At 41.3% G+C, this 14,661-nt stretch overlaps 1 protein-coding gene across 2 annotated transcripts in view; it reads left to right on the top strand.

Moving 5' to 3' along the window:
- The first annotated feature begins 961 nt into the window (after positions 1–961).
- rbbp8 (retinoblastoma binding protein 8) overlaps positions 962–14,661 on the top strand; it is a 36,657-nt gene continuing 22,957 nt past the window's right edge. The window contains exon 1 of one of the 2 annotated variants that reach the window (XM_023807482.2): positions 962–1,004. In XM_023807482.2, the coding sequence (XP_023663250.1) occupies positions 977–1,004 (28 nt within the window). In that variant the 5' untranslated portion in view covers positions 962–976. Of the gene's footprint in view, positions 1,005–4,909; positions 4,930–14,661 lie in introns of those variants that run through there. The other variant, XM_023807485.2, reaches the window with a different exon arrangement.

The raw sequence follows: 14,661 nt of genomic DNA, 5'->3' as shown, positions 1-14,661 counted from the left end.
CCAATACAAACAAGACAATAAACGTTAAACACTTAGATAGTAAACATAAAGAAATACAGGTACAGTATAAGGTAAAAACCCTACTGCAATGCTGCAAATTGCAAATATATATGTAGTCTAAATGTCTATACAAACTAGATATAACCAAAGTGTGACAGTACTTATGATAGTAACATCCCCAAATATGTTATGGCAGCCGGGCATGGTGTAGGCAGGAAAAAGGTGACAATCCACTTATGGCTCTAAGACAAAGGGGTTTATTGAACAGAACAAAATAGAATAGAACAGAACACAAATTGGGGAAATAAACCAAGCAACAGAGGACGAAGAACCAGGAAATTGAGCACAAATACAAAACACAGTAGAACTACAATAAACCATCAAAGAAACCAACCAGGCACATATATACACAGCTAACGAAAAACACAATGCAGGACAGGCAGGGGCGGATTAAGGTGCACAGAGGCCCCTAGGCTACAGTAGTCTGTGGGCCCCCCAACCCCGCGCCAATGGGGGCCCCCTTGCAGGCTGGCACACGTGGGGCCCCTAGGCTTAAGCCATATCTAGCCTGTGCGTTAATCCGCCCCTGAGGACAGGTGAGAACCATAACCAATTAAGCAATCACAAGGACTCGGGGCAAACAAGGAACAGGTGTAGCATATTACAATTAAACAGCACTGGAAAGCAGGGAAAATTAACAAACACTAGGGGTTAACTACAGCGAGGAAAACTGAGTAAACAGGGGACAAGGAACAAGGAACAAGGAACCAATTGAAATATGAAAAACTCCATAAACAGGAAATCGCTGATAATCAATAACAACAGGGAAAAAGTGAGGGTTGTTCCTAGCTTTGAATCCACAACTTGCAGGTTCATAATCTGAAGCACACACTCAGCCCGTTGAGCTATGCAGCATAGCAGAGAGGGGCTGAAGGGTGAGTGACATGGAGGAAGACAAGATGGCCAGCAACACCTGATGACCAAACAGGGAGGAGATGTGAAAGGTGGGTTCAGACAGGTGCTGACCCTGACAAAATGGTTGTGCAACCTTTACCATGTAACAAAAAAATGGAATAAGTCAGGCTTCACGAAATACATAAATATGTATAAGTAATGTTTTATATTATATATTTATTTAGTAAATGTATATAATACAGTTATATCTATGCAATTAAATTCCAGCTAAATATCTGACATTTATTAAGAACAGCTAATAAGACTTGTGAAAGGCATAAACTGATAACAGGCAAGCATCGAATGACCAATGAGACAGAGTGTACTGTAAGTGTGATTCACTGAACAAGCATGCTAGCGCCTCACTGTGGACATTGTAGCGAGGAACAAAGGGAGATAAAAAGAAGGAAGAATGTTTTGATTACTTAGTAAAAAGACACATGTGTTTTTAATTTAAAAGAATTTAATAAAGGATAATGTAAAAATCTACCTTTTCAAATATATCTTTATAATGTATTTTTAATTGTTATACAGTGCTGTCATGCGCTGCAATTGAGCTTTCATTTATAACACTTACTAGAAAGTAAAAATTGTTATAAGTATACCCTGGTGAGCACTTTTTCAGAGACAGTTAAAACATTTCTACAATATCTGTAGATAACATTGGTGAGATGTGGATTAATGCCTAGATTATCCTACACTAAACATAAAAAACAATAAATATGTCAGGATCAGTCCCTGCTCTGTCGTTTCGCTGAATGGCCAGCATGTGTCGCTGGTCGCCCATTTCCTAGTGTTGGAGTATTTTGTGATTGTTAATTGACCTACATCTGATTCTTCATAGCTTTACTGTTAATGACCCAAACCTGCTTCTTGTTGCCCCTAGTCTTTAGTGCTTGGTTGATTGTAATAGCTCACACCTGTTCCTTGTTTAGTCCTTGTTACCTTTGTGAGTATTAATGTGCATACACTTGTTTTCTGTTCATTGTGTTTGGTTCCTGCATGTCCTCAGTTGTATTTTCAACCTATGTTTTTCCTTGTGTAGCCTACCTGCCTTAAAGGTTTTTACTCCTCACGGTCCCTTTTGTTTTATGTTTGTGTTCTGTTCTAATTAAGTTCCCTGTTTGTTAGTAAGCCGCACTGTGGATCATACCTCCATCATGCCCTGCCATGGCAAAATACATTGATGATAAATTATTACATATTGATATGACTAAGACAAAGCACAGTTTGAAATAGCCGGTGTAGAAAATGGATGGATAGACAGAACGTTACAATATAATTCACTTTTATTGCTACCCAGCATTGGGCAAGTGGGTACATAAAATGGATGGATGGATGTTTGAACTTAATATGTTCAAATGGCATTTTCATCTGACAATGGGAAGGGGGGTGGTAAAATCTCTTATGCTCACTGATTAAGCTGCTGGGGCAATATGCTCCCCAATCGGTAAGTTTTATTGCCGGCACTGGGCATGCTAATTAGTGGATTATTGACATTACATCATTTTTAATTCTCTCATGTTTGTCTTTCAGCTCCAATAAATATCCCAAGTGGCCTGCTTGGGGGGGGGTGCATGTCAGCCTAAGGCCCCCAGAGAGGTTAATCCACCCCTGTTGGTGAAGCAGTAATTCTAAGGGAGAGGAGCAGCATATTCGGGGAGTTACAGATGAAATCTTAAAAGTATGTCGTAAAAGGGAAAGAGGACAGAAAATGAGGAAGTGTTAGAGTACCTCTGTTGGCACCGTTGTCTCAGTAATCAGTGTCAATAACAAAGGATGAACAGGAAGAAGATGTGTGAAGCTAATGACAGGACAGCACTCGCTTTCAAAGAGCCCAGTGCCTGATGGTGGAGGAAATGTAAGCCATCCAGTCACAGCAAAATCTCTGCATTTGGGAAGTTAAAAAGGAAGAAGCTATTATTTTTCTAAAGGAATCACCATTTTTGTAAGAGCATAAGACTGATCCAGCAAACATAGCGGAATATGTTCCTTATGGGAATCATAGGGTATTTCAGGTGCAGTCCAAGTCCAAATGCTTCTTCTACACATGCTGTGGATTTCCAGATGCTGTGGCAACAAATAGTACATCTCAACAGAATTAGAAAAGGCCACAAAATTGTCAGCTGAACAATGCATGACCTCTGGTAATTTTATTTACAATCCATTTATTTAAACCAATGTTTCCCAAACCAGGCCTCCAGCACACTGGACAGATCCACATTTTTGTTTTATCCCAGTTCCCAGAACACCTGACTCAAGCAAACAGGAGCTCTAAATATCTTACAGGTGTGCTGAGAACTAGGATACAATGTGGATCCATCTAGCTTACCCTGAGGACTGGTTTGGCAAGCGCTGGTTTAGTACACACCTTTGGCCAAAGCAAGACAGAGGTGAAGAGCAGGAAAAGCCAGCATCCATGAAGCATTTAAGGTCAAGACTCTGGCTCAAGAGCTCAACCGTGATGGATTACTCAGCCGTGTGATTTGAATCCATGACATTTTGACTACAGACACAGATTGATTCAACTGAGCTACAAACTACCCCAAGACAATTCCCAAGACAAGTCATAAAAAAACAGGCTGGACAACAAATCAGCAACATTTAAAAGTCATGTACCTATGACAGATCTGGAGAGAGAAAACATCCAGGTTGGTAATACAAGAGTGACTGTTTTGGGGCCTGATGTATGTTTTGCAGTGTTGCAAAATTCCACTTGTTTTTTTTCCCCTCATTGGGAAAACCAGCCAAATTCATACATTTCATGTTGATTTCAAATATTGAGAAACAAAGATGCTCTTTGGCAGTGCAGTTTGATTTCAGCGAGGAGACTGATTTCTGCCAAGCAACTTTAAGGAGATGTCAGAACACAAACTGCTCAACATATTACTGTAAATACTGTAATGTTATGATAAATATTCAAAGAAATATTACTCAACACTATTTGTAAAAACAGAATATGCTGCACATGTGTGTGTATCCATCCACATGCTTATCCCAGCCAGGAGAGGGCGCCAAGAGTACATCCTGGTTGGGATGCCAGTCTATCACCAGTTGTATGCCCAATGGGCAATTTAAAGATGCTAATTTGATAATTAACAATGTTTCTTTGGACTGTGTGAGGAAACCCACGCAACACAGGACATGTAGCACATGTAAAGACACTCAAAGTGTGGGTGGAAATCGAACCACCACTCCTGAAGTCGGTACCAGTTGAAGCTGATGTGGAGTGAAGCCTGAGGAGTTAAATGCTGAGGGGGCCCTGATATAGGAAACCACTGGCGCCCCCTGGCAAAATTCACTGCCCAATTTCACTTTGCCTCAGATGGTGCGACCGATGTGCCACCTAATTGGGTGACTAGCACTGCCTGTAGTGAGTTTGGTCCCCAGTGCACTACTGCACCATATTGATGTATCCAGACAGCTACTTTCAGTATCTGCTTTTTCAGTCCTGGGAAATATGCAATGCAGTCAATGGGATTGGAGAGAATTTGATATTAGGCAGACCCAGCTTAATTTAAATATAAGGATAATGATCTATCTTTTTGGGCAGGAGGTGAAGCCAGATTAAATACTGCAGTGGGCGGTACACCCCAGTTTCTACAAGCTTGAAAAATGTGGATCTGTCCAGTGTGCCCCGAGGACTGGTTTGGGAAACATTAGTTTATTTAAATGAATGGATTGTAAATAAATTAGCAGAGGTCTTGCATTGTTCAGTTGACAATTTTGTGGCCTTTTCTGATTCTGTTTGTTTGGTACTATTTGTTGCAACAGCATCTGGATAACCACAGCATGTGTAGCAGAAGCCGCAGCCACTGTACCACCCCATACAAAAAGCACACACAGTTCCGCAAAAAGGATCGAAGATTAAATTGGGGAACTGTGGCTTTAAGACAAGGCGGAAGCCGGTGTTGAATTCCCATAATACACCGCAAAGCGCGAAATGTAAAGGGACGAGGCGCACTGCAGTTGCGGGTATGTTCAGCAGAGTAACTTAAAAAAAGCCAATGGTAATGGTTATTTTATTTATAAAACTCTATTTTTTAGATAAATTAGTAAGCCACACGTAATAGTTTAAAGTTTTCGGCGCGTATCTGTCGTGTCTTTGCATATGTGCAGGGTTCTTAGGAACTCTTTAATATGTCTCACTGTAATATGTGAGCTACAGCAGTGAATGTACTGGTTTGACAGCTAAAAGTGGAACAATTAACATTATTCTTCTGCATGTTAAGGGTTGTCCGCTCATTAGTTGTAACTTAAGTACTTTGCGAAATAACAATGGCGTTTTCTACGCTTTGCTTTGTCGGTAAACTAAAATTGCGAGCTTGTTCAATGTGGCAGCATGTTTTAACATAATGTTAACATCTTAAGTACTTGTGTGAACCAATGCTGAACTATAGCCAGCCAGCAAGTGGAAAAAAGGATGAGATACGGTTTGATGTATTACGTCTGACCATACACTCCCACTCATATTATATTTTCCATTTTCCTTGTCATGCACTATTTATGTTATATCTGTGGGCAAATATATTGAAACCAGTTTTAGGCCTTGGTTAGTTTCAGTAGTTACGTGGTTTGGGTGAGAATAGTGATGTGTATTGTATGACAGAACATACTGAATTAATCACGAGTGACGGTGATGTAGGAATGAAAGCTGAAATTTGTGAAAGATTATTTAAATCTTATTTAAAAACTCCTGATAATCTATCCGAAAACTAGCATATCTGGAGGTGCCTTCCCCTATGTGAGATGCGTGAGACAGCTGAAGGCAGTGTCTCAGTGTTTATTAAATAGTATAAAATTAGAAAAATACTCTAATGGCTTCCGATCTCATTCTTTCTGAATGCTACGCGGCTTTTGTCCTTTAACCAGTTTGTCAGTAGATGTTAAATGATCATTGTGGGGTGGCTGTTTGGTCGTTATATGCGGCTATAGGGTGTAGTTTATGTCCTTCCCGGCAGGTGGCGGTGGGGGGCCGCGCTCCGGTGCGCAGTTTGCATTGGCCTCGCTGTTAAAATCTGCTGCGTTTTGCGTCATTACCACGAAAACGACGAGGGAAAAGTTTGTATTTCTTAATATTCCCGATTTTCTGCTTGTTTCCAACGACTTTTCTGAATCAGTTAAAAAAATAGAAAATAGACAAAGGGCGTAGATTTGGGTATGGACTGTAGGGATATCTGCCTACCAGTACAGTTGGAGCAGCGTGTGTGTTTGGGGGGTTCGGGGCTGATTTGGTCCCTGTGTCGAAACCAAACCTTCGCCCTAACTATAGACTCTTCTCCAGAATCGTATATTAAACACTCATATTTATTCATGCTAAGTATTTACAAATTATACAGAATTAACGATTTAATATTTCTAACTTCAAACGCAACCCGTTGATCATTAAACTAATGTTGGCACGGTAAAGTTGCAGTTATAGTGAAAATATAGAATATCAGTAGAATATAGAATTTAATTTATACATCTCCTTTTAAAATCACAAAACAAATGCTTCTGTGTTCTTTTAGCTGAATTTGGTCTAAAGTGCTGTGTAAATGCTAACTTTTTCTGTTGGCCTATAGTTTCTTGAAAATGACCTCATTTGTGGGATATATAGTATGTTTTCAAATTGCAGGAAATTTGGACATGGAAGGACATTGGTGCTTGTCTTAACAATGAACTTCGGGGGAAATAGTGTAACATTTGCAACGTTGACGTGCTAACTTGGTAAACATTTCCATACAGCTGTTGGAAAGTAATATAATGCAGTTGTAGCCTAGTACAATTCTTTCTATAAAGTGCATACTGCTTATCAATAATTCACAAGGAACATGTAGTCCAACATAAAAATAAGGTTCTTGTGTTTGTACTGAAATTTGTTGTTTGTAATAGATCAGCTGATTTCTCTGAGAAATAAGCCATTCCATATAGGCCTAAGCGTTGTATTCCAACACTAGACAGTACGATTAACTGAATTGCTGCTCTTGAGGATGTCGCGATCAGACAGACTGACCGACGAGGTCCTGTTCAAGGCATGTGTAATTTCCTTATTTTACATTAGGGCTGTCAATGTTATTGTGACACACTGTCAGTATTAATAATCATGTAAGATACTGATCCTGACCCTTACCCACCCTGATTTCCATGGTTTAATAATTAGTAGTCTAAACCTTTTGTGATACTTACTATTCAACTTACCTTTTTGCTTGCTGAAAGGTTTTTTTATTGTATGATATGCGTTTGCCGGTTTGCTCTGTCGTTATAATAATCGTGTGAAGTAGTGCACTAGTAACTAGGCCTTCATTGGAAGCTCTGCTTAGCCGCATTTGTCGACTCCTTGACAGCACGCATGTTTAATAATTCGGTATTTGCCTTACATTTGTGTTGCTATGGAAAAATATGTCTGCTAGATAAATGTAAATGAAGTGCTGTATCGCAAAATCCGGTCAGTCGCTGATCTATTGGTGCATCCCTACTTAAATTGCATGGTTTTGGACTGTGAGAGGAAACCTGAGGATCCAGCTTAAACCCATGTACCCACAGGGAGAACATGCAAACCCACACGCACAAACAGCTGGTGCGTGGTGACAGTGCTACCTACCCCCTAATTCAGGGCTCTTCGGATCTGGCCCTTGCTTCCAAACCCAGGCCTTGTTTACAGTTCTCCCAGGTACTTAGTTTAACAAATACAGATTCTGATTGGCCAGAGGCTTCACACCTGGCTCACAGGTAAAGAAAGGCTGCAAAATTAGCAGTGCTCAGACCTCGAGGACAGTGATTTCAATAGCCTTGATTCCTTTAACCCTTTGAATTAGGGCTGGATTTGTAAGCTGCTTTTTCAATTAAAAGGACCTGGATTTCACTTAAGTAACGAGTTTTTGCTGGGGGCTGATTGGTCAGTCTACTTTAATTATGGACGTGTCACTAATCTTAATGTGACACAGCTGGATGAATCTTTCAATCAAGGAAACAAACCAGCAAAAGTATAAGATGAACCAAACAATTTAGCTGAGCCTTTCAGTTTTAAAGTAGTTTGTAAAATCTGAAGTAGTTGAAAGTGTCCTTCCTGGCATGGATTAGGTGGTAACCTTAACCACCCACAGTGTTGCCCTCAGCACTAGGCCTGCATGGACAGTGTGGTGTGATTGTGAGAAATTTAATAAAATGAGTGAGGAGGAGAAGAGTGAACAAGAACTGGTATCCAAAAGACATTTTATCTTCTACTTTATGTAAATCTTTTGTATTCCATGGAGAGATTGAGGAAAGTGAGAAAAAATGAATAGTTGACAATGCTTTGTGTCGGTTCAACCAGCAACAAGACTGCAAGCTAGTTTGGCTGTAGTTTATTTTGAGTTCATTTTTAAGTTGTTTTTTGTTGTATAACTATCACAATACTTATTGCTTAAAATCAAATGTTGAGATACAGAAAAATAAATTAAGCTAAATAATTTGTCAAGGTGATTACAAAGGGAGGCTTGGCTACCCCAAGAGGCTAAATGGCATGTAACTTATCTGTGGTTAACCTTACATTATTGGGTCCATGGATGTTGTCTTTCAAGATGTTGCCGTTTGCAGTCATGCTGTTAGGATGTTTAAATTCTGTGATGGCTGCATGTTTATTCACTTTTAATTTCAAGTGCTCCGACACAGCTGACTCATTCTCTTCCTGTTTGGATCCTGTTCCTTCCGCCATATACGCCAGTAACAGAAAAGTCAAATTTTAATTGTTTAATCGTAATTAATCAATTAATCACACCAGCTCTATTTTACATTCATTTGCATTAATTTGTTTATTTGGCAGATCTCCTTTACTGTGTGGTCTCTGTCCAACCCTCATGTTTGCACTCGTGTACTTTACCCCTGTAATCATGTACATACAATTGAACTCCCCATGTGTCTTATGTTGCACCGTGGTCCTGGGCAAATGATGTGTGGCTGGCATGACAAAGTCCACTTGACTTGATTTGACTTTTATCCAGAGTGATGTACAATTGAGAAAAATCACATGGGGAAAATCACATGGGCCTTTTTCAAGAGTGAAATCACTCTGCCATCATGGGATTTGAACTGGTGACCTTCCGCTCTGAGTCCTAATCCACTGAGCCACACACTGCCCCCACATTCATATTGCATATTTTAAGCACTTCATAATTAGCATTGGAAGGAGAAAGTGTTTGTCTGAAAGACTCCTTTTGCCCTGTAATGTTCTGTAGATCCTAACCCAGGCTGGCTACCTCTGAGTAAGAGGATGTGCTTCTGATGGCTGGAGCTCTGGAATGTGGCAGGTTAGCATGCAGGCTGGTGGAGGCTTGTCTCACCTGATACCTTAGATCACATATCACCTCACCCCCTTCCTGTTTGCACTTGTCAAATAAAAAACATTGTATTTTCCTCATGCTGTTCTGTTTTTATTAAGCATGAAGCTCTAAAAAATATTCAGATTGTTCTGAATGTTTTCAGACTATCGAAGCACAGTGCCAGTCTGAGAACACCAAAAATATAAAATATTTTTTGAAGTATGAAATATTATGTTTGTGCTTCATTGGGAACCAGTTTTTATAGAACTATATCCCAAATAGGTGTGTACTGAAGACCTGCAAATTCCGCATTATTCTTCAGAATGATTATTCAAACTTGGAGGTTTACATCATTTACATAGTAAATTTCACTAATTTAGGACAAATAACCCACTTCTTGCTCTAGTTTCTTACTCTTGAGTTGTGGAGTTTGCCTAATGTTATACATTGAAGTTATTTTTAATTATTAGGTTTTTTTTTTTGTGCAGCTTAAACTTATAACGATAATTCCGAACCTCTTTTGGGGAGAAGAAACAGGAGCTTTTAGATTCCCTTGTTTAAGTCGAGTCGTACCGAACGGCAGATGTTTAATGCTGAGTTTTAGCACATCACTCTTCAGAAAATATGAAGTTTTTAATGAGATCTCTCACCCCTATCAGCGGACACGCATTAAAAGCTGGGAGCTAACGAGCATCGTGTCTCCACTTGCTCGGAGCAGGGCTGAGGCATCGCTGGTGCCGGGAAGGCAGGGTGTGGAACCGGTCTTGGCGTGAGGGTGACTGCGGGCTGCCTGGAGCCGCTGCGTGGGCCGCACGCTGTAACGCGAGGAGCAGGGAGCCGTGTCATCCATAGCCGGTGGGCATGAAATTCTCCTTGTGCCCCAGCCAGGCCTTCTCCCTGCCCCGGCTGTCGCTCATTGCCTTATTGCCTTATTGCCTTATTGCCTACCGCTATAAACCAAGGCTGTTTTTTGTTTTTGTTTTGCTCTGTTAGCACTGAAGTGGGTCAGTTGCTAGAATAAAAGATAGTGACTGTTTACTTTGATTTGTACCGTATATGGATTTTCATGCTTGTATCTTTGGCAATCTGCTGAATATATTACTAAAGCAACTATGTCTCCGGAAGTTAGCAGCTGCTGCTTTGCCATGCCTGCACAGTGAGGCTTGTGCTTCCTTTTGACCTTTTTATGTAGGCCCTTTTCCCACTTCATTATGCATTATTTTCTGGGAGAAGGTATCAGTCTAAGCTGCTAATTCTTGGTGGCAAGTTATCCATCCATTATCATGGAGAGCCTGAAGCCTAACCTTGGAAGTGCGTTACTATCGCAGGGCACGCATTCCCCGAGCTACCCCTAAGGACATCCACACTCATGCAGAGACCATACCAGCTTTACAGATTAATCAGAAATTTGGCATGCCCCGTATACAGTCTGCCCTAGCTGCTGCAGAAATGTTATTCCAAGCATTTTATATGCCATCACACATTGCGTCCCACATATTACATTTTTACGTGATGGCAGTGAAACCTTAAGCAGTTTTTTACTTGCATCCCAAGCTGTATTTCTCTATGAAGTCCAAAGTCTTTCATAATTGTTAAACTGACTGCCAAGAGCATATTTCTGTCAGTTTTGGATAAATGCTACCTTAGGGGGATCATTCTTCTGTCAGTCAACGTTATACCTTCACTGTTGATGTCCTCTTCCTGCTTGACGTCTTCATGCTTCATGCTACATGCTTCATCAGTCTGGTCTTAACCCTTAACTAAAAACCTCAGCGTGGTGTTGGTTCATTTCAGACTGGGATTTGCAGTTCACCTTACAGACATAATGAGTGAGGGTAGTGTTTACATTTATCTATTGCTCGCCTTACACTTGAGAAAGCAGAGTCCATCCCTGGAACAGATGGGGTTAAGGGTATTGCTTAAAGGTCCAATGAAGAAATCACTCTGCCAACTACGGGATTTGAACCAGCAGCTTTCTGATCTCATGTGCGGCATCCTAACTCTCCTGGGTCACAGGATCCTGGAGTTATTTAACCCATGAAAATACATGTATACATACAGGAAGAAATGTCGTCTCCCTGAGCCCTATGGTGCTCCATTTACACATTTACTAAACGATATATTGCAACATATTAACATTTACTCATTGACTAGACAATATACTTCACATACATTTATGGAGTGACTAGACGATGTTTCATGTTATAGTGGCGGCATGAAGTACAATCATTAGCAAGTTTAAAGTGAATGTTTGTTTCTATGACACACTGTCACTTTAAACTGAGATTCTCTACACTGAAAAAATGTATTACAGCTGTAACTTAAATAGCTCTTGATGTTTTTTAATTAAAGCATTTGCACTTTTCTTTATGCCCTGTGTTTTGGCTGAACTATTTGATTAGTTGATTTCTGGATCACGTGACCAATTATTAAAAAAAAAAAAAAAAAAATTTTGCAGTCCTAATCGCTATCACAGCATTCATTTCTTTTATTATGATGTGTCTTTGACTGTGGCAGAGCAGCAGTACTTTAACTGATAGCAGATTCTGTAGTAACCTCACTATCCCCAGAGACGGGGACCCACAGAGAGGTGAATGCTGGATGGAGGCTCCATGATGCGGGTATGTGGGGTATCTGGCACATGGGACTCTTCTGGTGTAGCTTTGAGGCCCTGTAGCTGCAGGCTGGTGTGCGGCTTAGCGGATTAGGACACCGTGCCTGTGAACGGAAGGTTGTGTGTTCGAATGCCAGGGTCAGCAGGGTGCTTTCATTGTAACCCCCAATTGCTTTCCTGCTTTCTCAAAAAATGCTGCTCACTTTGAATAAAAGCAGCTGCTACATAAATGTAAATTGAAGCTTGTGTAGCCTTTTTCAGCTGTAGTCATATAGGGCAGATTGATGGATTATGCTCAAGAACTCAGTGATCCATTTTTTCTTTTTTCTTTTTATTAAGAATGTGGGGCTGTTCTTGGAAACAGACAGAGAAGCTGCCTGCTTCCCAAACCCTATTCTGCAAGTTGAGACAAGCTAGGCAGAGACATTGGGAGTCATGCTTTAAATACTGCGGCTATCCACTTCTGTACAAAACATGGGGTGGGGTGGGGGGTCGCTTCTCAGGTCCTTGTAATCTGTTGTTCTTTAGCTGAAACTAAAGTGTGATATGAATGCGTGTAAAACTGTAGTATTAGTCCAGGATTTTCACAGGCTATCATTGTAGAGATGTAGAGATTTCATTGCATTTGCATGTGTTTTTGGATTGTTTTTAGGTATTTGGTTCTACTGGAAACTTTGGCCTACTGGTATATAAGGGATTCCGTATGATCTGTCGTCACAGAGACGGGACGTGCCGGCGTTTCGCTGAACCTCTCAGCAGAATAGTGTCCAGTTTGGGGCAGCGTCAATGGCAGCCATTCTCTCCTTTCCTTTGCTGCACTTTCTTCAGGCGATTTACAAGACCAGCGCCAACAATCAGCCCACTTGTTGGCGGCATAAATATTTCGGAGAGCCGGGCTGCTGGTTTTCTGCACCTCATCAGAGTCGGTTCTTTCAGACCTGTAACCTAGCACAGTTATGACAGTGCACTCTTTCTTCAGGGGTTTGTCATGCGCTGATGTAAATGCAGTGAATTGTCTTTGATGGCAGTGAGATTTTCTCTCACTATTATGGCTAAGGAGCCACACACTGACATTCGGATTTCCCCTTCCCTACCCATCTAGAATTTTTCATTAACCCTAGTCTAGATGTACACAGACTAGATTAGGCACGCCTCAGTTTGCTTGTGGGTTGGTGACAAAGGGCTGTAGTTGAGGTTTTTGTTTCCTGTTAACACATCTGTTCATGGATCAATTCTATGTAAGCGCTGAATATTTATTAGGATCATAGAACTGCAAAGCTTGACTGTAAACTATTGATTACGGACTGAAAAGCCTCCCCAAAGAGACTTCTGTTTTCTTGACCTTAAATGAGAGTGAAGTCTCTGGCTCTTTTAGCAAATCTGTTTAAGCCTTAAGATGTTTTGCCTGTGATAAGTATTTTTGCAGCTGCACTGTGCTGAAATTTCCATATAAATGTTTCACTTTTTAACTTAAATGTGTAGATGTCATGATGAATATATCTCCATGATGTTCACAACAAATTTTTCACCATATGTTCTATAGCTGTATATGCTTCGTAGGTTATTAACCCCATGTTGACTGTATAATATTCTGTAATCTATAGGGTCTTCTGATTTTACCTGGCACAGTGATCAGTAGCTATGATTCCTGTAGGTTAATTTAATAGTAAAGGAGAGGACAGTGAAGTGGTGCTTCGTTTAGAGATGGAGGAGTTGGAGGAGCTGCTTCCTTCTTGGTGTGTGTTTAGGTACCTTCTGTGCTAATATGTCCTGATGGTTACTGAAGGTTTCCCCCTTCAGAAATGCCTCTTTCTACACGTTGATACTCTGCTGGCTTAATCTCCATATTGAGTAAATGACTGATTGGTATTTACTGCGCAGCGTAAATGTGCTTTCTTGGCACCTTATTGATGTCACTTAGCTTCTCTCATTTTCTCCACTTTATGTGGCTATAATGAATCCACTCTTCCGCCAACCATACTTTGTTCAGGACTTGCTGCTTAAGTACCAGAGGCCATATTGCGTTGACAGTATCAAATCCACAGCAGCGCCCCAGTACAGAAAGGTGTAATGAGACGGTCTCAGTCAGGGTGCTTTATAAGGACTAAATCTGCGTGCACAAGCATGCAGGCCAAGTTCAGTCGGATGCGGATCTTAATGGCAAACGGTAAGTTAAATGTGCTGTAAATGGTTAGGGCTTCATCATGGTTTTGGGGAAATGGGGCTCTCCCTCTGCTCTGCTCTGTGCTGGTTAATTCTTCTCTGTGTGCTGTCTGAACTGGAGGGAGGCCGTGCGGATGACACAGCGCCCTTAATCCCCCTCTGACCTGCACCGAGCTGGGCTGGGCTGTGTCTGCTGGGGAGCCTTGCGTGTCTTTGCTAGCTGCAGGCTACATCATTCCTCCGTCGTCCCGCACCCCGCTGCCAGAAGGGCGTGTGTGAGACAGAGCTGCTACAGCCAGCCCGTCCTCCGTACATCGGGCCTCTACACGTCCTCCTCGTCCTCCACCCCCCACCCCGTCTTTGAAGCACACCCGGCAGGACCGGTTCCTGTTTGATTGGCAAACCGGTTTTTCCAGCCTCTTATGCCAACAAATTCTGGTATGATCCCAGGTCCCAGGGAATGTAAAAACCTGCCCGGCCAGTTAGATGAAAGGCATATTAGGTTTTCTGTTGCACATTATATAGCGTGCAGGGGAGAGCCGATCTACAGAGTCAGGCAGCTGTCCTCTTCCAGACATCTGTCTCTCTCTCGCTGCCTCTCCATGGGATGTCCCTGTCACTTAAACTCTGAATTTGTCGTTCTTGGAAACG

This window comes from Paramormyrops kingsleyae, chromosome 1, assembly GCF_048594095.1.
Source record: "Paramormyrops kingsleyae isolate MSU_618 chromosome 1, PKINGS_0.4, whole genome shotgun sequence".
NCBI lineage: Eukaryota > Metazoa > Chordata > Actinopteri > Osteoglossiformes > Mormyridae > Paramormyrops > Paramormyrops kingsleyae.
This window is presented reverse-complemented; position numbering and strand designations above follow the sequence as displayed.